We start from the raw sequence: 23,278 nt of genomic DNA on the forward strand, positions 1-23,278 counted from the left end.
ACTATAATATATCACATTCACAAAGAGGATGCCCACCAATTTGTATGTGAGAGACATATACCTCTATACATGGATATTACACAGAGAGGGGATTTTCACTGAGCACACGTGCATGCATGCGCGCGCACACACACACACACACACACTCCTGTAAATTTTTGAGGCAAAAGCTGTCAAGCAAATAGGGAGGCACCATTATAAAGGAGGGGCTGGTGAGGTGTGGGGGGGAGAAGAGGAATTGAATTTGCATTCCTTCTGCTACAGGCACATGTTTACATGACCTTTAAAACAGAATTAAAGCTGTATCATCAGCAGCTGGAGGCAACCGGCATTACTAAGGCAATCAAATCAGAAGGCTAAACCAACTATAAAACATAAATTAAATGGAGAGAGGAGCATCCTAATTCACTAGGTTGGCTTGCAAATTACTTAGCCGCTACTAGCCTTCCCCCCCCCCTAAACAGTTTGGAGAAGCAGGCAGGCAATGGAGGAGGGGGCTGGGATTTTGATTCCTTACAGGGGCACACACCTAGAAATCATTCTTTTGGATCTGGTGGCCTTAGATCCACATGCCTATGAGTTGGGCTTTTTTAAAAAGGGAAATTTAGAACTGCCCAGTGGTAAGTGATTATAATGTGCCTGCAAAACGCGTACCACTGCAACACACCAGTGAATTTTCTGTGTGAGTGCATACATGCCCTCTTGCTTTGAGTCGCATGCTGTGATGTTTAGGAGCCTGCATATAATAGGTGAAAATCCTCAGAACTTGGAATCAGGCAACACAACTGTAAAAGAGTGTGTCTTTCCTTCCCACTGGAAAAAAAACACCACGGTGACTGTTCTATGGAACTGTAGCTGTGGAGTCTGAAGCATCTTCGAAAGGGTCTACAAAAGGCTGGACTTTTCAATCTCTTTTAACATCACCTAATATAAGGCAACTTTTGCATGGCTCGAATTTTTGAACTGCCCAAATGTTCTTATTGAACTGCCTATTTGTCCCTCTGTGACTGCTCTCTTTAAAAAGAAGAATTAGAAGAAGCCCTGTGTATGATGTTCTAGCTGTGGTTGCTCACTGCTTAGTTCCTGTGCCTGTTTGCAATATCAGCAACAGAACATGACACGTAATAATGGTGATAAAAGAAAGTTGGCCTTTTGAAAGAGAGAACTTTAGAAAACTAGGAATATTGTAAGTACAGCAGAGACCAATCCTATTTCCACATGCAACACAGACTTGTCTCTTTGTTCTGGCCTCATCTGCAACATACATCTGAAGCAATATCAAACCACTTTAAGCAGCCATGGCTTTTCCCATCCAAAGAATCCTGGGAACTGAAGTTTGTTAAGAGTTCTGAGAATTGCCAGGAGACAATTCTATTCCCCAGAGTCCTTGGGAAGGGGGATTGGTTGTTAAACCACTCTGATAATTTGTAGCTCTGTGAGGGGAATAAGGTAAAGGTAAAGGGACCCCTGACCATTAGGTCCAGTTGTGACCGACTCTGGGGTTGTGGTGCTCATCTCACTTTATTGGCCGAGGGAGCCAGCAGATAGCTTCCAGGTCATGTGGCCAGCATGAATAAGCCGCTTCTGGCGAACCAGAACAGTGCACGGAAACGCCGTTTACCTTCCCGCCAGAGCAGTACCTATTTATCTACTTGCACTTTGACGTGCTTTTGAACTGCTAGGTTGGCAGGAGCAGGGACCGAGCAACGGGAGCTCACCCCATAGCAGGGATTCGAACTGCTGACCTTCTGATCGGCAAGTCCTGGGCTCTGTGGTTTAACCCACAGCACCACCCGCATCCCATGAGGGGAATAGGGGCCTCCTATCAATGCTCAGCACCCTTAACAAACTACAGTACCCATTATTCTTTGAGGGAAGCCATGACTGATTACGATGGTTTCATCATACTTTGAACATATATTGTAGATGGGGCCTTCATAAAAGAGAGAGAGAATCACACAGAGCTCACAGATACAAATTTGCACATATAGGACCTTGCCACACAGTCCTGGTTCACAAACACATGTGTTCCTTGCCCAATGACTTGCATGTATGAATGAGTCACATCAATATATAACATTATAGAAAGAATTTTCACATTGTTCAAGGAACCAGGCAGAGGGCCTTCTCAGTAGTGGCACCCACCCTGTGGAATACAGTCCCGTCAGATGTCAAGGAGATAAACAACTATATGACTTTCAGAAGACACCTGAAGGCAGCCTGTACAGGGAAGTTTTTAATGGCTGGTGTTTTATTATGTTTTTAATATTTTGTTAGGAGCCACCCAGAGTGGGGCTTATTATTATTATTATTATTATTATTATTATTATTATTATTAATGGTTTCAGAGAAAATGCTACCTGCTGACTTGTTTTTTCAATATGGATTCAGATCACATCTGCAAGATACATTTAAATGACATGGCTTCCCACAAAGGATCCTGGGAACTGGATGCTGAGTATTATCTGTGAATGATAAACTACCGTTCCCAGGATCCTTTGGGGGAAAATAAGTGCCTTAAATGTGTGGCAGATATTTATTGTGGATGTGACTTCAGTTCTCACATTCAGCTGTCAGGCATGAAGATCAAGCTCACATGTGTGTATGTTGCCCCTTCAGTACTACAGGGTCAAAATAGTGGGTTGTGTGTAGGAATGAGCAATCTGATCGAACTTCATAAAAGATTAGGTAAAGGTAAAGGGACCCCTGACCATTAGGTCCAGTCGTGGCCGACTCTGGGATTGCAGTGCTCATCTCGCTTTATTGGCCGAGGGAGCACAGCTTCTGGGTCATGGGGCCAGCATGACTAAGCCACTTCTGGCAAACCAGAGCAGTACATGGAAACGCCGTTTACCTTCCCGCCAGAGCGGTACCTATTTATCTACTTGCACTTTGACGTGCTTTCAAACTGCTAGGTTGGCAGGAGCAGAGTCCAAGCAATGGGAGCTCACCCCGTCGCGGGGATTCGAACTGCCAACCTTCTGATCGGCAAGTCCTAGGCTCTGTGGTTTAACCCACAGCACCACCAGCATCCCTTTCATAAAATATTACATTTCTTCAAAAACAAAGCTTTGTTTTAACTGATCCATTTCATACCCTCAAGTTATGTATATGCCCTCATAAACATAGGTGCGTAAATACATGGAACGCACATGGGTGTTAGCCATCTGTGAATGTTTGGGTAAAATATGTGGAATCTATAGTACGGTATCTTTCTCTTTCTCACAGAGTTCTGTGATCCACCCCCGCCCTTAGAGATAAAGAGTTTTTGGATCACCTGTGACTAACTTTGTCACGTCTCAGACCTGAAGTCCACTGGGTGACCTTGGACCAGTCACTGTCTCTTCAGCCTAACCTACTTCATTGGCTTGCTTGAGGATCAAATGCCTTGAACTCTCTGGCGGAAAAATAATTTTATCCATTCATTCATTCATTCATTCATTGGAAAGGCAGCTCTGCCAACGACACTCACTCTGTCTGGCTCATAAGTCCTCCTAGCTCGACTTAATCCCTGGAAGAAATAACAAACGGAAGCGTCCAAGAGTAAAGAAGTACCTAGACGAGATCCAAAATGAGCAGATATCCTACGGGTCTCTTTCCTAAAAAGCCGACCCAAGCGCTGGTCGACCTGGCTATGAAGCGGAGAATGCCGATTTACAGTACCCAGCTCCTAAACTCCTTTTTGGGGGACAAAATGCAACCTCTGTCTCCCAGCGAACACCCCAAGCCTTGAAAACCCCACTGGTTTTCATTTGCAAGTTAAGTGAAGCGTACTTAAGATTCCTTGCACAACACCCTGGATCATGCACCCATTTCCCTGAAAGGTGCCTACTGCCTATCGCTAGAAGGACTAATCTTAAAACCGGTAAAAAGTAATTCCTTCCAGCAAAGCTGATTTTGGCTGTGGGTGTGCGCATGTAACGTAGCAATCGGCTTCGGTAGAATTTGTAGCGGAATTGAATTGGAATAGCACTTTTTCCTAAGGTGTTTCGAATGGCTCGACCATCAGTTTTTTTAAAAAAAAAAACAACAACAGCTGTGTCTCCCCATCTCTTGTCTCAATGAGATTGTAAGCTCCTAGGGACAGAGGTCCCTTAAAGCGCCGCATACATTGATATAACATAACAATAACATTTACTTCTCTTATCTCGATTCCTCTTCCCACCCAAGTAAAAGTAAAATCCTAAACGGAGGAGAGAACAGGGGAAAGGAAGAAAGCATCCCCCCCCTTAAACTTTCTAAAAATGCAAAATAAAAACAAAAGCTTTATAATCTGCTTCCACAACTGAAAGGGATACACCTATCCCGCTCCTAAAACAAAAACAAACTTACTGTTCTCAAACCCTACTTTAGGTCCCTACTACTCAAGGCAAGGAAAGGACTGGAGGTGTGAGACTGGAACAACTAGGAGAAGCCAATTTACTCCTTTAAAATTGGATAATTCGATCAAAATGTGTCTGACAGATCAACCACCCAGCTCACATTCAAAGTAATTGCCTGTGCAGCCGCCCGACACTCTCGCGTGTTTACTCGGGAAGAAGTCCCGCTGAGTTCAATGGAGTTACTATTAAGTACGAATGAGGATATAGCGACGCTCTTTCAGAGTTCCACTGAATCCCAGTGAGCGAGGATGGGTTAAAAAGATACCAGCTAAAAGATTGTAACCCTAAACGCCCTAAACCCATATTAATTCGGAAGCAAGACCCACTGGCTTTACTTCCCGGTAAAACTGTGCGTAGGATGCCGGCCTAACTTGAAAGAAAGTCCTTTTGACTAGAAAAGGACCTATTTTAATATCAGTAAGCATCACATCATCCAGGTGAGCGCCCATAGTTCTTCCAATCCTAAATACACTCAAACGGCAATCCTGTTTATGTCTGCTCAGAAGGAAATCCAATGGGGCTTACTTCCAGGTAAGTGGATATAGGATTGCATTTAAAACTGACTTATACCTCTTAGGCTACATTCTTATGCGCGCTGAATCCCACTGAAGTTGACAGCCAAGTAAGTGGGCGTAAGATTGCATCTAAAATTGACTTAGGCATCCTAGGCTACAATCCTATAAACGCCCAGCTGGGAGAAAATGCCAATGAAATCAGCAGGAGTCACTTCTTAGATATATTTTATGAGTAGGTGAAGTATCCTATACATTGTATAGGAAAGCCCTGTTAGGACGGCCAACCCCGTGAATTTAGAGACCCTTTCTTCTGAGCAAGCATGTTTAGGATCGCTCTTTAAGTGTGTGCTCTTGTAAAAGGTGGGGGGTGCGTCATTCCTTCCCCATTACCATTAGTTTCCTCTAACACCCTTTTTGATCTGAAATATTTCCACCTTTCTCTAGGGCTGCCTGTCCGTGCAATCCAGGAATGCCATCCCCCCAAAAAACCTGTATAAGAATATGGAACACGTTCGGGCTTCTAGATGCGGCACGATAAGCATGCAAGGATCGTTGTATTGTTAAATTATGCGTACAATGACATGAGGTTCGAAAATAGATGATAGATAGATACTCGTCGAGTCTTCTTTTTACACACACGCGAGAGAGAGAGAGAGAATACATGTATATTCGGATGCTACAGTTTAAGACAACAGATATTTGATGGCAAAGAGACAGACTAGCGAGATCTCCGCAGGTGTAGCGAGCTACCATAACCGCTCAAGGGCATAAACTGGCTTCCTAACAGGAGTTTACTACAAATCACGAGGACAACAGTCAACGGCGAAAGAAAGTGTGTTTGGGGGGAAGGGAAGAGAGACTAGTGAGCGCCCGGTCCAGGACACCAGGTAAGTACTATCGAGAGGTGAAGCTTACAAACTACATCCACCCCTTTCTTTCTTGCCCCTCCCCCCCCCAATTTTGCTTTACGGTGGGTATGAAAAGAGCACACCGTCACTTGGATTGGGGTGGGGTGGGAGCGGACTGGAAAATGACACCAGGTTCTAGATTTTAAGGAGAGTTTGAATATCCCTTGTATCTAGAAAAACACCTGCAGAAGGAAAGGAGCAGATCCACAGCAGGAAAAAGAAAAGAAAGAAGCAAGTCATGTCCCTGGAGGGAAGGAAGGGTTTAGTAGACAGTGAGGAAGGTGACGAGCTTGGGCAGATGGTTAGAGGTGTCGGTCATGTCTCTCAAGAAAAAAAGCCCATCATGTTGTCCCCAGCCTAGGCAAAGTGGCTAGTTGATTTCGAGGCAAGGAAAGACAGTTCTTTTGCACACCCGTGGCACAAACTTCGCTTTCTCTTTAGTGGCTTCGCTGATGCCCTGCTCTCCCCCTCTTTCAATAAAATAAAATTAAAAATAGGTTGGACTTAAATGGACTGGTGGGTGCTTTGGGGCCGCAATTCCAAGCCCCACCAGTGAGACGAACTTAAGTGAAAACTCTCGCGATGTGCGTTGTATACTGAATGCTAGTGGTTGTGGTGAAGCCCTGCTCGATCGGATCTAATCGATCATCCTGTTCAGGGACCAGCCAGGCGGCCAACAACTTCAATGTGAAGGAGACAGTCGTCCCACCCCGCCACCATCTACTAATGAGAACGAGTGCTACTGAATCTGGTGCAACTCTCCAACGATCTGACTTCACCCACGAAGGCGCACTCTTCCATTGTCTCCCAAGCCAGACAGATGCCATCCAATTGCCACTGACAAACGGATACAGACCCCCCCTTTTTTTTTTACAGCTCGCATAAATGTACACGGAACACCCTCTTCGAATTAAAACACACAGTCTCGCGAGAACAAGGAACAGCGATTTTATATTTTACGAAAAGAAGTCGCTAGTCCTCATGGTGCAAAATATTTAAAAGTAGAAACACCTTGAGGAAGGTGGAGCCATATCACATCCCGGCAGGAGGCCTAAATCGGTGGAACGCTCAGGCCCCGCCCATTCAAAGAGGACCATTAATTTGGAGAGCTGTTATCTTCCAAACTGTGAGACAACATGGCAAAAGGGGAGCCCTGAATGGAACTTTGCGTTTTTGTCTGTTCCGTTCATCAAGCTTTTGTTTGAGATCTGCCGCCTCTTCCAGCGCTGAAGATCCATTGTCTTGATTTGTGCTCGAGAAAATCCTCCCCACCCCGCGCGCGCGCGCGCGCCCCGCTTCTCCTCCCCTTTCGGTTCATACACATAGTCTCCCCCTATTGCAATTGTAGGATTATTTATTTTTAAAACTCAACACAGGGGCGGGGAGAAAAGCTTAAACATATCCCTTAAGTAAAGAGGAGGTTGTGTTAGCTCAACAAGGCTCCAATCCTAAACACAGTTCTTGAAAGCACACACCCTACAGAATACTGCGAGGTTTACAGTACATCCGAATAGATGTAAATCTACTCTTTAGAAATTAGTCATTTACATGGAAGCTACTTTCATTGGAACCAATATATCACTATTTTCTGAGACTACGTATTTGGGATGTATAATTCGTATGCATGACAGACACACTTCTTCCTCTATTTTACGCACACTGTTGTTGTCGTTGTTGTTGCTAATTTGTTAAGGTACCCAAAGGGGATATTTTTAGAAACCATGTTGGTAAACGAGTCCCTTTATGGATATAAATCCGGGGTCTACTAATGTTCTGCAGCCTTTGTACCCTTCTTCAGGACTAAGTCCATAATTCTGAACATGACGAAGGGTACTGCGGACTTGAGTGCGACATAGCTGAAGACGAGGGGGCCCGAAGTCATCCCTTTCGGGGAGATGGGAATTATTTTTTGCCTCTTTAAAAAAAAAATCCAGGCAAGGCTACACTGAAGAACCAACTCTGACTACAGTAATCACTTCCTGAGCGCTTTTACAAATGCAACTTACTCCGTGTACATATTAGAAAGCAAATTGCACTAGAAATAAGTTGTAGTTCAGTAACATTTTAGTAATACCTAGAGATGGATACGGGGGACGGGAGTTCAATTCTTCTAAAAACAATTTACCGTCTAAGGGCTCAGCTGTGGACCCCTGAAATGTTTCAGACGGCTGTCCAGTTCCCACGACCAGATGCTTCTGAACTTGGATGTTAAGGAAGAAACCAGGACTAAGGCTGGTCGATTGTTGGATTTCATCTATGACCTTATAAAGTAGCTTTCTCCCATCCTCCCTCTTTTTTTTTTAAAGTATTTATTTATTTAATTAGGCACTGAAGAGGCTGGTAAAATGTGTTGAAGAACGAACGAACGAACTTGGGTTTCTAAAGCTGGCCAAGCGAGGAAATTAACAGCATCCGATTTAATGAGCGACCAAATCGAACTGTTTGTGGAAGCCACCCCTCTCTCCAATTCGCTCATACACGCGAATGATCCTTCGGACTACACACACGCGCACACACACACACACGCACCCCCATTTTCAGGGTGAAATAAATAAATAACTCCCCCAGCCAACGAATTAAATCCGCTAGAGCAAGTCCCATTTGAAAACAAACCACAACCTCCGCACCTCTCCTAAAGTACACAGGAACATCCAAACTTTTCAGGTGGGAACACAGATAGGTACACACGGGAGATGAACCAAGTGGAACCAGTACGTGTGTGCGCGCGCAGTGAGGTGGGGCAAAAATAAACTGGCGGGTTGGGGGCGGAATTTGAGGGAGGGCGGTGAGCGGATTAGATTCTATCTTATTTACCTTGCAATTTCTTCTGCCAAGGTGAGGAGATGCAACAGCCACTATAGCAACAATAATAATAATATCAAAATGATCACTCCCTCTTCCAGTATCCCGAACGCAGAATCAGCTCATGTGTGGGCATACAACCAAACGCCATCGAGGTTAGAAGTGATTGGGAGGAACAAGCGCCCCCCAAACAAGAAGCTCGACCCCTCACCTTCCCCCCCCACACGCTTGCTCACCCCAACACATTGTTGGAGTTATATAATTAACATCCACTGCTATTTTTCCTTCGGAGCTCTTTACACCTGTGACAAAACTCGCCCACCCAGAAATATACTTTGCCTCTTCTGTAGCCAGTGGGAAGTGGGGGGGGGATATTGCCAAAGATTCCTGGAAGGGGTTAATCTTTGAACGCGTTCCCCACACTCTACCTTCCCTTCTCCGCCGCCCCCTGCTCTTCCTCCGCTGCTGCATCTGAGTCTAGAGGAGTAAAATGCAAGGTGCCTCTCTCTTTCCCGCCCCCCAAAACAGCAGAGACTAAAAAATATTGGGGGGGAGAAAGAAAGGGGGGAGAGAAAGGATTTTTTTGCTAATTGGCTAATATCTTTCTCCAGTGCTCCTCCAATTCTTCTTCTCCTTTTCTCTCTCTTTTCTCTTTCTTCCTCTCCCCCTCCCACCCCATAAACTCTGGTTTCGTTTTAAAACCTTGCTTTCGCTTGTTGCAGGGAGAGTACCGGGGTTGGAGCGTGGCTAACCTTTCTAGCCCTGTGGAAAGTGCGGGACAACAAGAAAACAAAAACAAACCTCTCTCCCCTGTTTAAGAAACAGTTAAACACTCTCACTCTTTCTCGCAGGCTCCTTCCCCAGCCTCCTTTTGGCTGTCCCTTTTCCATGCTCTTATTTTCCCGGTGGGTTCTGTCTCTCAAACACACTCACATTCACACACACACACACAGAAAATCACACACTTGTTTCCCACCAAGCGTCTCTTCACAAGTCCCAGCCTTGCCTCTAAAGCGAACTTGGGCGAAAAGGTGAAATTTTCTTTATAGAGGTCGCGACCTCGCCTCGCTGCCTACCGCTCGCAGCTTCATGCTGTATTAAGCACAGTCAAAACTGCACCCTTGGAAGTGGGGGGGGATCCCCTTCCCCTCCGCCCTCAACAACATCCCGCGCCTCCGCTCTTGGAATTGAGTAGTATCTGGAAAAGTTGCAACTAAATACCACCACCAAAATCTCAGCATTTGCAAGGAAGGGGTATTGGGGGGGGGGAGAGGCGGCGAGGGTCGTCTGTGCGTGTGTCCCACCTCCTTAGGAAGAGAGAGGGAGAGAGGTTCGAGGGACTCGAGAGAGATGATATCTCCCACAATTGTGTGGCTTATAATTATATTGCAATCTGTTACTCTCAGTATCTGTCTCTCTTCCGCAGGAGAGAAAAACACAGCATGAGAGAGAGCGCCTCTGGGGTCATCGATCACACAAGTTCAACGGCTGCAATCCTAAACACACCCCGGATAAGAGTGTGTAACACAACAGGCCTTACTCTGGAGTAAAGACGCAGAGGATTGCAGCCTTAAGACTGCGAGGAATTGTTTTTTGCATTATGAACCGCCTCCGGTGATTTGCAGTAAATATATAACTCGCACACGCGCACGCAGACACCCCCCGCAGACACTCGCTCACAGTAGTAACAATAAGGGATTTCCTATCTGATAAAAATCCGTGGTGCTGGACCGCATGTTAAATCTCCATCGCTGGGCACCCATCTACAATATGATCAAGATCCCTTTAGACTGCTCCTTTCAAGTAAATGTGCATAGGATCGCGTTCTAAAAGTCATACACACCTCCAGGAGAGGTGAGGGACGGAAAAGAATGGAAACTCAGTTCCAGCCTATTCGGATTTACTCAGAAGTAAGTCTGAGAAGTAAGCATGCTCAGGACTGCAAGTTTTACGCAGCAATCCTAAAGACTCTTAACCTGGGAGTGAGGCCCGCTGAATTCAGTGGAATTGCGCGATCAAGCTTCGTGACCGCCTCGCTAGCTGGCAACTTGTCTTCCAATCCGATATACTCCTTTCCCCAAGCAAGAATATTACGCACCTTTAAAAAGCAAGACGGAAGTGTGTGCTTAAGGCGGGGGCGGGGTGTCCCAGCAACAGTGCGAGCTGAGAATTTGTTTGTTTGTTTGTTTGTTTGTTTGTTTGTTTGTTTAACTTGGACTGTCAAGTGTGTGTGTGTTTGGAGCGAGCGAGAGGGAGCCAGAAGAGGACTTTATTTTACAGACACCTCTTCACTTTCAACACAAACAAACAAATAATCATATAAACAGAAACCGACTCTCTCTCTCTCGCTGGTTCGCTCTCTTCTATAGCAACTTCTCTTTTGCCTCCCAACAAGATGGGATATTTCTTTCTTCTTTTTTCCCTAGAGCTATTCTTACTCGGGCTTTATCCCTGCCATGAAGTGACCGAAGCGGGGTTGGGTGGGGGAGGGGAGGGGAGGGGGAGAGGGATTAGATATGAAAATAAAGTTATTTCTGGTTGGCGGTGGGCCGCGGTGCGTGGGGGGGTGGGGGAGTCCGAGAAGCCCAACGGGCTTTAAAAAGAAGACAACGTTCGTATTAACAATTATGATGGCAATAATAACAACAACAACACAGATTTGATTCCTTTTCATTCCTCCTTTTTTAAAAAAAGGTCTCTCTCTCTCTCTCTCTCTCTGGAGTCTATGGGGGGGGAGGGAAAAAATAAGTGACAAATTCTTGCAACAGTTACTCTGCGTGTCCTTAAAAAGTAAAACTCTCTCATGTTCAGACGGGGTCGGGTCTATTGAATGAGGTCCTTTTATTCTGCATGGGGCGATGGATTTGCGGCTCCGCTCTCGCCTTTATGCTTCTCTCTATGGAAACCTGGATCATGGGGAGAAATATGCGGAGCTGAATAGAGCCGAGCAGCAGAAAGGAGCGCCTGAGAGCAGCATCTGTTACACTCGGGAAGTTAGACTGACAGGAAAGCGCTAAAGAAACCCTCTCAAGCAGATTAGGAGGCAAAAGCGAGAGGGGAGGGGAGGGGTGCAACTCCAAGCGGATAAAAAACACTCCAGAAAGAGAAAGTGTGGAGGCGGAGGGGGGGTGGGGAGAGAGAGAGAGAGAAACCAAAGGATATCTTCCCATTAATCTGAGGCAGAACATGATACTGTATGATGCCGGCACATTTTGATTTTTTAACATTATTTGTTATATTGGTCTAAACAAAGCCATTTTCTGAGCTTGATTTCACCAGGCCTGTTTCTGGGAGGTTTTCTCTCCCCACTCTTAAAGCTTGGTCAGAAAGTGAGCTCCTAGCCAAGTTCATTTAGAAGTTCGAGTGAGGAGGGAAGAAAAAGATAATCGATCCCTCCTCCTCCTCCCTCAGCCCAGCGATCCCCAAACATGTCAAGGAGGTAAAAGCTTCTAGTGGGTTTCCTGGTTGCCTCACTTAGACCTCTCCAGCATCCTTTAAAATGAGTTGGTTTGGGAGTAAGGAGCAGGTCCCCCCCCTACCCCCGCGCGCCTGCTGTCAAAGGATTGACCTTCCAAGTCAATTGGTATGGGTGGTGGTGGAAGAGAAACTAGTCTACCCTAGGCGCGCTTACTCAGAAGTAAATCCCTGCGGTGTTCAATACTGCTTTTCCTCCCAAGCAAGCTTGCAGCCTAACAGAACAAGCACATGTAGTCTCTCTCTCTCTCTCTCTCTCTCTCTCTCTCTCTCTCTATCCGTCCCCTCTATTGTGTTCGGTTACATTTACCCCCTTAGTGTTGCAGCGGACATCATCCTCAGTTTGCAACAGTGCTGCTTAACTGTGTTGGGGATAGGTGTTGGTAATAGCTAACTGCTTTACGATTCCCTCCTCTTCTTGTAAAGGCACCCTAAAACGATGAAAGTTTGGTTTAAAAATCGTACAAAAGAGAGGGCGAAGGTTGTTTTGTGTTTGGTTAGGTTTGGTTCCAGTTTCACTTATTTAGCTTTCTAAATAGACCGTCAGAAATAGAGTGGATCCGATTTTCAATATGGTATTAGGCTGGCTGGGTTTCATTTCTGCCTTTCTACAGATTCTCCCACCCACCCCCACCCCCCCGCGCGCAAAAAATCTGGCCCTTTCTGTCTTTTCAAATTATTCTCCCACCCCAGTGGGGAAAATAGTCTTGCTTTTACAGCTACACACACATACACACCCCATTTCTTGCAGATTATTTTACGGATCCAGCAAGGACCACAGTCTACCACGCGAGGAAATAAGTGGAACCTCAATTGCCAGTAACTGTACTTTTCCCAAAAATTGCTTCCACGCTTCAAAGAAGAAGAAGAAGAAAAGACTGTCGAAACCAAAACGGCAGAGCCTCTTCACCACAGTACCGTCTCCCAGTACCCCTCCCAGCAATCAGGAAAATGTTTTTTTAAAAAAATAAAAATAAAAATGGAAGTTTCCCAACTTCCTCAATATATTTAAACCTATGCAACTTTTATTTCAAACTTTAACCCAAAAAAGTATGAAAGCGAACAAATCTTGCATTCAGATTTCCTATCCATTGATCTAGACTTGGAAACTGCTGAAAAATGACCAGTAGCTGTTTTATCCTATATTTTAAAAAAGGAAAAGGAAAAGGTGCAGCTCAAATGAGAGGGAGGGAGGGAGGGAGGGAGAGAAGGATAGGATAGAGAGAGAGAGATGTGGAAGGAAAAAAAAGCTCACCTTGTTTAGGGCGATATTTTCATTTTCTTGAATTTTTCTCCAGATCTGTCTTCCTAGAGAACTTAATGCCTTAATGACTTTCGGGTAGCTGCAAGCCCTTCTTTTATTTCTGCTAAATATATGAAAATGTATGCAAATTTAAATCAAGCTTAACCTAGGAGCTCCTGCAATATATTTAATGGAATTTCAAACCAATAAGGGAACTGTGATGCAGCGTTCTGTAAGTGCAAATATAATTATGCAGCTAGGTTACCTCCGAAATTATGCACGGAAAGGTCATTAAAAAAAAAACTTCGGAGATCCTTGTTCTTTTCTTTTCGAATGTATTAGGGTTTAATTTTCTCAGCTGGAGTACTGCAACAAAATCTAAACGCTCCGATTTCTGCTCTCCAGCTAAAACATTTTCAGGAGGAACACACAACAGACTGTATTGTTGCTATTGTTGTTGTTATCATTGTTATTATTGACATAATAGACTGAAAAGGAACATTAAGGGGAGAAAGAGCAGCAACCTTCCATCTCCCCCCCCTTTATTTCTCATTGTTTCCCCTACTTATGCTTTGACATTCCTCCTTATTACCTAAAGCCACGTTTTCAGGAATAAGCTTATAAAACAGACAGTAATACCTTACAGCTTTATGTCAAAGGTAAGGGAGGGTTAGGGTTAGCAGAAAACAATTCTAATTTATTCAAACCGTTTGCCAGATTTTGCGTGTGTGTGTTCTGTATTTTGGAAAGGCGTGGAGAAACGAAGCCACTATAACCTCCTGAGTGTATCTAGGAAGGAGGAGAGGGGTTTTCTTGGCACCCGGGGCTGCAAGACGTGCGTCTCTCCTCCTGTCGCGCCACCACAAGTTGTGTGCTTTTCTGTCACAGGCTCCGAGAGGCTTGGAAAGTTGCAAAGCTTGTTGTTAGGGAGCGCGCGGTTTCCCAATTGCTGGGGAGGGGTGGGGGTGGAGAGGAGGCAGCCGAAGCGTCGGGATGACCAGGGCGACTGTGGAAGCAAACTTTGCATCACCCAACTTAAGGCGAATGGCAGGCAGGATTTGCATTTCAATCAGGCAGCGGGTTAACTGCTGATTTACCAACCAGTCAGCTCAGTGGAAAGGAAACAAATGAATCTCTGAAAACTAGCTTCTCTCTCCCCCCCCCCTCTCTCAAACACACACACACACAGAGAGAGAGAGAGAGCTGTTTCGTTTCTCTTTCTCTGTGTGTATGAGTATGCAACATACCCAAAAGTATGACAACAGTGTCATGTATGCAATATGTGTCCCGGATAAGTGTTCGTCTGATATTCCCTCTCTCACACACGAAGTTTCCTAGGCAAGGTGTAACTTTTGAGGCGCCGGGGAGATTGACTTGAGACAGTTTTTGTTGTTGTCCCCCGCTACCCTAACCCCTTAATCTCCCAGTTGCTTTCAGACTGACTTCAAAATGTTAAGAGGGATTTGGGGGGTGCTGTGGTATTGTGGGGAGACGTCTATAGATTGTGTTAAGGAGAAGTTGTCCGTCTTGAAGATGGGTATTTAATCTCCCTTCGCCTGCCCCCTCCCAAGTTTTCCAGGAAAGGGGTCTATACCTGGAATTAATCAATACAAATTTAAACCATGCCCTCGCATTCCCTTGCCTCCTCCTTTCCCTTCCTCCCACCTCTTTCCCTTTCTTCTTCTCCTAATAAGATCTAAAAAATGAAGTAGCGGCGGCAGAGGGGCAGATGGGGTGGGTGGGTGGGCTGAAATAAATGATATTGTCCTGCAGCGGCGAAAGGGTCAACCCAGTGAATCGTGGGCAGCCCGCTCGCGGCAGCCAATGGAACCTGAAGATTGATTCACTTCCTGCTTCCAGACTCCCTCGTTTTAACCCTTCTCCGCCTGCAAGCTTCTTCGTCTCCCTCTTTCTCTCTCTCTCCATCCCCCCCACCCTTTTGGACGGGCTCAGAGCCAGCCTCTTTGGCGAACCCTCATTGGTTGCGGCGCCCACTTCCCGGCGGGAAGAGGCTTTCGGATTGGCCGCCGGGGCTGCCCGTCAGCATGCGGTTGCTGATTTGGCTCCCTTTAGGCTGGGTAGATGTCAAAGGCTGAACGCATCTCCCTTTGCCACATTATAACTAGTAGGGGGAATCCTGAGCATCAAGCATGGCTACTGCGGCGTCGAATCCCTACAGCATCCTCACTTCCAGCTCTTTGGTCCACGCAGAATCGGCGGGGATGCAGCAAGGAAGCCCATTCCGGAACCCCCAGAAACTTCTCCAAAGTGACTACTTGCAAGGGGTCCCCAGCAATGGGCACCCTCTGGGGCACCACTGGGTGACCAGCCTGAGCGACGCAGGGCCTTGGTCGTCCACCTTGACCGCCAGCCCTCTGGACCAGCCCGACGTGAAGCCAGGGCGGGAAGACTTGCAGCTGGGGGCCATCATCCACCACCGCTCGCCTCACGTTAGCCACCACTCGCCCCACCACACCAGCCACCCCAGCGCCTGGGGGGCCAGCCCGGCTCACAATTCCTCGCTCACGTCGAGCGGGCAGCCTCCGCCTCCTCCCTTGAACGTCTACTCTCAAGCGGGCTTCACGGTCAGCGGGATGTTGGACCACGGGGGTCTGACGCCCCCTCCGGCTTCGGTCACGCCGCAGGCCATGCACCAGGTGCTGAGGGACACCCCGGACCACGGCGACCTGGGCTCGCACCACTGCCAGGACCACTCGGACGAGGAGACACCGACGTCGGACGAACTGGAGCAGTTCGCCAAGCAGTTCAAACAAAGGAGGATCAAGCTGGGCTTCACGCAAGCGGACGTGGGTTTGGCGCTGGGCACTTTGTACGGGAACGTCTTCTCTCAGACGACCATCTGCCGGTTCGAGGCTCTGCAGCTGAGCTTCAAGAACATGTGCAAGCTTAAGCCTCTGCTGAACAAGTGGCTGGAGGAGGCCGACTCCTCGACGGGGAGCCCCACCAGCATCGACAAGATCGCGGCTCAGGGCAGGAAGCGGAAGAAGCGAACCTCCATCGAGGTGAGTGTCAAAGGGGTCCTGGAAACGCATTTCTTGAAGTGCCCCAAGCCGGCGGCCCAGGAGATCTCGTCTTTGGCGGACAGCCTCCAGCTGGAGAAGGAGGTGGTGCGGGTTTGGTTTTGCAACAGACGGCAAAAGGAGAAGAGGATGACGCCGCCAGGGGACCCGCCGCAGCCGCACGAGGTTTACTCTCACAGCGTGAAAACAGACGCCTCCTGCCACGATCTTTGACTATGAAGGACCCACTCGGGAACTGGGCAGCGGCGCGGATCCTATGGGTGTGACATTCATCCCCCACTCCTCCTTCTCCTCGCCCTCCTTTTTCTTGCGTTCTTCTTTTTCTTCTTCTTCTCCCGACCCTGCCCAAACCAGGATTATTATTATTATTATTATTATTATTATTATTATTATTATTATTATTATTATCGGTAACTTTACCTTCATCAACCCTTCAGGACAACATCAACCGGGCCACGACATTAAGAAAATGAAAAGAATAGTTTATAATGCATACCTCCTCCCCACCGTCATTACCCCACTCCACCCCGCTGCTCATTCCTGGCAGCACATATACTTATTTATATGTCTATACTTATCTTTGTTTTTCTTCTGTTTCTCTATCTATCCAACCTTCCCCACCTCCTCGCCGATTTTCTGTGGTAAACATCAAGGCTTTAAAAAAAAAGAAATCTCCGATACGAAGACAACAGAACAAATGCATTGTCTCTCTCTTTCCATATAGATATATACACAAAACGTGCCTATGAATAACCTTTCAGCGCCTTGGTCTGATCCGATGTATTTCAGGTTTTGGGGTATATATATATTTTGTTTTCGCTTTAGCTTGGCTGGACTTGGCTTTGCTCGTTCCTAAACCAGACTTTCTGTATAGCGGCCTTTCGAAGGCCGGGGGTGTCACACTACAACCTGTAGGTAACATTTGTGACCTAAAATTGGAGGAACCCCATTGATCAGCTCCTCCTCCCCTCTCCCCCTGCAGGTCACTGATTTTCTGTAAAGGGGGGGAGGAGGAGGCAGGGGGAAATGTATTCTAATTTTCCCAGCCCCCATTAGAGGAGGGTGGAATCTGGAACCCCTCTTTTCTAAGCCCCAAAGGCAGAAACAAGAGATGACTAGTCAGAAAATCTGATTTTCTCAACCCTTCTTTGTCCCGCCCTTTCAGATATATTTAAATAACTTTCAGAATTATATAACGTCAACATGGAAATTCTCTAAAAGAAGACTCCTACTCGTCCCCTTCCATATCCCTCCCCATCCATCCCCGTGTCTGATTTTGGCTTGTCTAAACAAAGATCGAACATGGAAACATCACCAGAATAACTTATATATGTTTGAAAGGCCGGCCTTTCCCTGGTCTCTAGCTCTTCGACAATGTTATATATATATATATACACACACGACTGAATCCATCCTGGTCGGCCCCTGGAGCTACGGTTTGTAGTCAAACCCGTTTCCAGTCCAACGCTTAGCTTCGGAATAAATCGGTTTGCCCGCGTTTCTTATCAAAAGTCAAAAGGAAAACAGCAAGGGTTGAAATTAATAAGGGGTATGGGAGGTGGTAAGGTCGAGGTGGGGGGGAACTGGGTTGTGGTTTTTACTGATATGCTGCAGATCTGGTCAAAAGCGTTTTGTTATTAAGTTGTATTTTTTTAAAAGAGTTCCCCCAAAGCAAATAAAATGCTATTTTGCTTGTAGATTCTTCCCTCCCCTTCCATGCCTGTCATTGGATATAGCTCCCCTCCATTTGTGGACGTGTGTGTTTACAAAGGCGCACATTATAGGGGTGTGCAGGCACACACAAACACGCTGTACAAACAGACGCATTGCCCATTGTTTGTCTACGGACACCTAGGCAGGACCACAATGTGTATATTTTACACGTTTACATGTCTTAAGCGAATACACACGGAAACCTGGCACAACGAGGCACCGCAGTTGTTTGTATAGGTGCTTTACAGACATCTAAGTATATATAGATATATATAGTTATACTACTAAAAAAATCCAGAGTATTGTGCCTACTCATCCGTCACTACTCTGTCTGACACACCTATCGATATAATATGAAAGGAGCCCTAGATGCAAATTTGCAGCTCTGGAATGATGCAAAAACAACGCCAGTTTAATTATGGAAAAGGATTTCAACCACCCCCGATTTCCCGCCCCCGTTTTCAATCCAAATTCTTTCCAAGCATAAACAATGTTCATTTCCATATTTTCTCTCTAGCAAGCCTGAATATGCGCTTAATATCCCAACAATGAAGACCCCGCTTTCTGCCAACTTTATATTAAGGAAAAAAGAAAAAGAAAATACCTGTACAGTTTTGTATATTCTAAACGTTTTTGGGAAGTTATTAATTTAAAAGGGGGGAAAAGATCATTTAGATTATTCATTTAGTAACTGATGTATAATAAACGCTATTTTCATTAAAGGTTGCTTTTTCAACTATTTTATTCCAAATTGCCTATCGCAGTTGCCGACAATTATTTATTTTCAATAAATTCCTCATTATGTTTTAAAAAAAAATCAGAAAAATAATTATATATATATATATATCCTCGAAGCGGCTGTCCAGGGAAGGAAGGCGTAAACATAAAACGATTCGCTTGTGATGTTTGTTTGTCAACCACTTTTAGTCAAGGGGGGGTTTATATTGACGCAATATTTTATTGTTGTACAGACGCACACACACAAAAGGTCTGAATAAAACATTTTTACAGGTTAAAAGAAGTTGCGTTATTTGTGTGGCGATAAAACAAAAAAAAGAAACCCGGGAAACTTTACAGAAAAATAAAAATAAATAAACTTTCTCGGTCCCCGCCCCCCCTTCCAATATGCTTTACGGCCTTGCTCTTTTAAAAATATTTCTTGTTGTTGTTAATTATTATTTAGGGTTAAAGGGTTAGACTTTAATAGAGAAGAGCCAGATTTTTTGCGTTCAAATTCCCAGCCGCCCTTTCAATCCTGTGTGAAATTTGTTGTTGTTGTTGTTTTGTTTAAGAAATCTGTCAATTTCCTCTCTTAGACAATATTGAAGCTAATATATAGCAAACTCTCGTATCTATACTGTAGTCAGCTAGCAGGCCCTTCTAAGGCTTCCATCTTTGCTGGAGAAGGGAGAGAAAGGAGAGTCTCACACCCTTTTTCCTGTTAAAGAGGTTGTTGTAGATCTCGGTTTCCTTAGGGTCATCCTAGTGGTTTATTTGTTTGCTTTTCTTCTTCCGCCTCCTCTTTTCCTTTCTTTTTTAAAGCATGGGATACAAATTTCCCTTTCCCAGGCAGGGCTAGTTAAGCTAATACAGTCAATTTCACATGAGATTGTGCAAAGCGATCTTTTTCTTTCGTTCGGTTTAAAAAATAAATAAATCTTGGGACGACATATGTTTCTTTGAGCACAATCTCTCTCTCTCTCTCTCTCTCTCTCTCTCTCTCTCTCTCTCTCTCTCTCTCTCGTTTAAGAGGCAGCCTCAGAGATGCTGTTGGCTATGCAGCGACTTTAAGAAGGGTTCAGCTCCTCCTTGGACCAGCCGTTTGTAATTGACAACTGGGAAACACACAATGTAACTTTGCCTTGAATCTGAATGCACGAATGTATTCGCTGCCTGCGAATTATAATTTAAAACAGAGAAGCACATTGCAAAAGGGGGAGGGGGAAGGGGATGCTAAGTGTCTTTGTGAAGGCAGAGGCATTGGTTTGTTGGTTTTTATTGGTGTGTGTGTTTGTTTTCTTATGTGTGTGTGTGTGTCAGTACCTTATGAATTTAAAGCAGGGATGATTGTAGATACTATCCAGGAAAATGAAGCCAGTATTATTTCCCCAACCCTATTAATTTTGTAAATTAATATTAAGTTAATATTTATCAGGCAGCCATGCAATTTTTATTATTGTATCTTTTATTCATATTGCACTTTTCAATATGGGGAGAAAATCAGCCTTTATTTTGTTTATTCTCAAAGCAACCCAGTTGTGCTCAGCTATCACAATAGAAAATTTGCACAGATGGGCAACTTAAAGGCTTGGCAGCTTGGCCTGGGTTGCTTTGCATCAGATCCCGCTTTTACTTTAAAGTTATGCCCTATTGATTTGCTTCCAAGGACATGTGTTTCAGATCTGGGTGTCTGACCTATTAAAATAAGTATGAAAATGCTGCTTTAAATTTGACCACTCGAACTCATTTGGAAGGAGAGCTGCATAGAATGCATATTGCTTTTGCCATCATGAATTTCCAGTGGGTATGTGGGTAGAGCAACAAACATTTAATTTATGAAGCTCACTGGTCAACCTTGGGCCCGTCACTGTCTCTTAGCTGAACCTAACTCACAAGGTTGCTATGAAGATAAAATGAGAACCAGGAGAAACACATGTACCAAACTGAGCTCCTTGCAGGATGTTGTTGTTGTTTTGCTTTATTATTATTATTATTATTATTATTATTATTATTATTATTACAGTAGTAGTAACAACAGCATTTTGATGACAGTATCTTCTGCACTACAATTTACATCACCTAAAACTCCATTCTGTTTAAAGTACATCATATCCTGCCAGGATGCAGAAATGGAGGCTACTGATGGACCAGTTCAGATGCTTGCCAGAGAAAAAGCGGTTTCTGCTTCTTTTGTTGCATGCTTAGGTCAAAGATTGTAAATCACTTTGGGATGCCTCATGGAAATATAATCTCCCACGGCCTCCAAGGTCTTGGTATCAATAAGTGTCCTTTTCCTGGCTCTAGATCCCCCAAAGCCTTTTAGATATGACCAGAGAGTGGTGGTGGGGAGGCAAGGTTTTCTGTGGACTTTCTCAAGGCTGCCAGCTCTTCCTTAGTCACCTGATTTGAGCCATAAGTGTTGTGTGGGGAGTGGGGTGGTGGTGGAGGCTAGGCAGCAACAAACAAAACCCTAAAACAGACTACTCATTCATGCACTTTAAAAATTAATCTAGAAAGAATAGGCAGAGTGAATGAGCAGGGGAGACCTACAGAAAATTTCCTTTAAGAGCAGGCTTGATAAATTGTGTTTTGGGATTATTGTAGTTTTTTGTATCAAGTCGCAGAATATATATATATATACACACACATATGACACACACAGCTTTTTTTGGGGGGGGGGACGCTGGGGTACGCTTAGCCCTAAACATTTTGTGAATCAAAGTTTGGCCTCATTTAGGGGTAGTATTTCAATATGAGTAAGAAAATGAGTGTCAGTGTCAGTGTCAGTGTCAGAAGACACTGATGCTGGGAAAGATGGAGGGCACAAGGAGAAGGGGGCGACAGAGGATGAGATGGTTGGATAGTGTTCTCGAAGCCACAAACATGAGTCTGACCAAACTGCGGGAGGTAGTGGAGGACAGAGGTGCCTGGCGTGCTCTGGTCCATGGGGTCACGAAGAGTCGGACACGACTAAACGACTAAACAACAACAAGAAAATGAGAGTACCCCTAAACATATTTTTAGATTTCATATATATAAACACGCACACATATATGAATGACAGAGAGATTTCCATGAAAGAAACCATACTTTTAATAGTCATTTCTTGCTATTACATAAGGCTACAAGCAAAAACAAAACAAAGCAACAATCTTGCCATTAGTTGAGATTCTGAGCCACCAGGCAAGCAGGGCCAGGGGTGAACTTCGGTCTTTCAAATTTCAGCGGCGCCCTGTGCGAGCCCAATATTCGGCAGCCCCCACCTATTACCTTCCATTCTGCTCAGTTCGCTATGTCCTAGTTGTGATGCCCTGCGGCGCCCTCTAGGCTTGGCACCCATTGCAGTGGAGCTGGTCACACTGCCCTAAATCTTACTCTGGAAGAGCTTTGTTGCTAATTTTGTACAGCACTTTGCTTTTCTTATTAAGCGACAATGGAGGCTGGGCTTAGGCAATGGATGAAGGCTAAATGTATATATTTTAACTATATCGTTGTAAACATTCCCCTCCCATGCCATTACCTGTTTGTAATCTCTCCAGTCAATGGACAATAGGCAGACCTGTATTCTTTACAAATGAATTCCATGAAGCAACACAGTTGTATATGGATGGGGTGAATGAAGAAGAGCTTCCAGTGCTAGAAGTAAAAAAAGAACGTGCATGTGGAAGGTCCCAGGTCATCTGCCATTAAAAGGTCTCCAGCAGCAGGTGATGGAAGACCTGGAGACCCTGGGGAGCCACTGCCAATCAAAGTAGACAATACTGCCCTGGGTTAACTGTTTAATCTGGAACAAGGCAGGGATGCAATTCTGCATGCACATCACCATATACATCTTATTTTATCTCCTTGCATCTGCATCCCACCTTTCTTCCACGAGGGAACCCAAGGTAGTAAACATGTGGTTCCTGCCAAAGTACAGGCTAAGTACCTCTACACCCAGTGGTGTTTAGTGCCTATTGGGACTGGTTGGGAGGAAATCAGGGAGACCAGGAGACCAGCAGTAGGTGTTAGCACTAGAGCCAATGACAGGCAGAGCCACCCCCTGATTGGTTATAAGTAAGATAAGAAGGCAGGTAGGAGAAGGGTGGGTGAAGGCAGATTGAGGTTGCTGGGGGCAGTGTCCCAGTCACTCTAACGGACTAGTGTCTGCAAGGTTGTCTCCTGGGCTCTATCCCTAGCTCACAAGTCAAGGGTCCCCCACTCACCAATTTATATGCACTCTATTTCCCGCCCACTTTATTCAACTCCATCATGACCAGGGCTGGATTCACCGAAACTCTCAGGTGGGTGCCATTGACATTCTAAGAGAATGAGGGAGGTGTTCATGGTGAGTTCTGGCACCTCTTTTTCTAGGAAAGTAGCACTGGTCATGACTAAGTATTCACAGAATCGTAGTTTGGGATGTCATCGCAGGTCTAATTTTAGAGTTTTTGCTGAACTATCACACATATTGTTAAATCCTCCAATACGACTTCATCCT

General features: G+C 45.2%; 1 protein-coding gene and 2 long non-coding RNA genes across 7 annotated transcripts in view; 2 read left to right on the top strand and 1 right to left on the bottom strand.

Annotated features, from left to right (window-relative positions):
• LOC128406202 (uncharacterized) overlaps positions 1-14,424 on the bottom strand; it is a 136,578-nt gene extending 122,154 nt beyond the window's left edge. Inside the window, exons 1-2 of one of the 5 annotated variants that reach the window (XR_008328425.1) lie at positions 14,032-14,424; positions 13,337-13,448 (exon numbers count right to left, since the gene is read on the bottom strand). This is a non-coding gene — a long non-coding RNA (uncharacterized LOC128406202). The remainder of the gene's footprint in view (positions 1-13,336; positions 13,449-14,031) is intronic. The other 4 variants (XR_008328422.1, XR_008328424.1, XR_008328423.1 and 1 more) reach the window with 4 other exon arrangements.
• On the top strand, positions 5,545-10,208 carry LOC128406203 (uncharacterized). Its single transcript, XR_008328426.1, has 2 exons — positions 5,545-5,784; positions 10,034-10,208. It is a non-coding gene; the product is annotated as an uncharacterized LOC128406203 (long non-coding RNA).
• A 949-nt stretch (positions 14,425-15,373) lies between the features above and the next one.
• On the top strand, positions 15,374-17,942 carry POU3F4 (POU class 3 homeobox 4). Its single transcript, XM_053373317.1, has one exon. It carries the CDS (start codon positions 15,475-15,477, stop codon positions 16,576-16,578), a length of 1,104 nt encoding a protein of 367 aa, XP_053229292.1. The 5' UTR covers positions 15,374-15,474; the 3' UTR covers positions 16,579-17,942.
• The last annotated feature ends 5,336 nt before the right edge of the window (positions 17,943-23,278 follow it).

This window comes from Podarcis raffonei, chromosome Z (assembly GCF_027172205.1).
Source record: "Podarcis raffonei isolate rPodRaf1 chromosome Z, rPodRaf1.pri, whole genome shotgun sequence".
Lineage (NCBI taxonomy): Eukaryota > Metazoa > Chordata > Lepidosauria > Squamata > Lacertidae > Podarcis > Podarcis raffonei.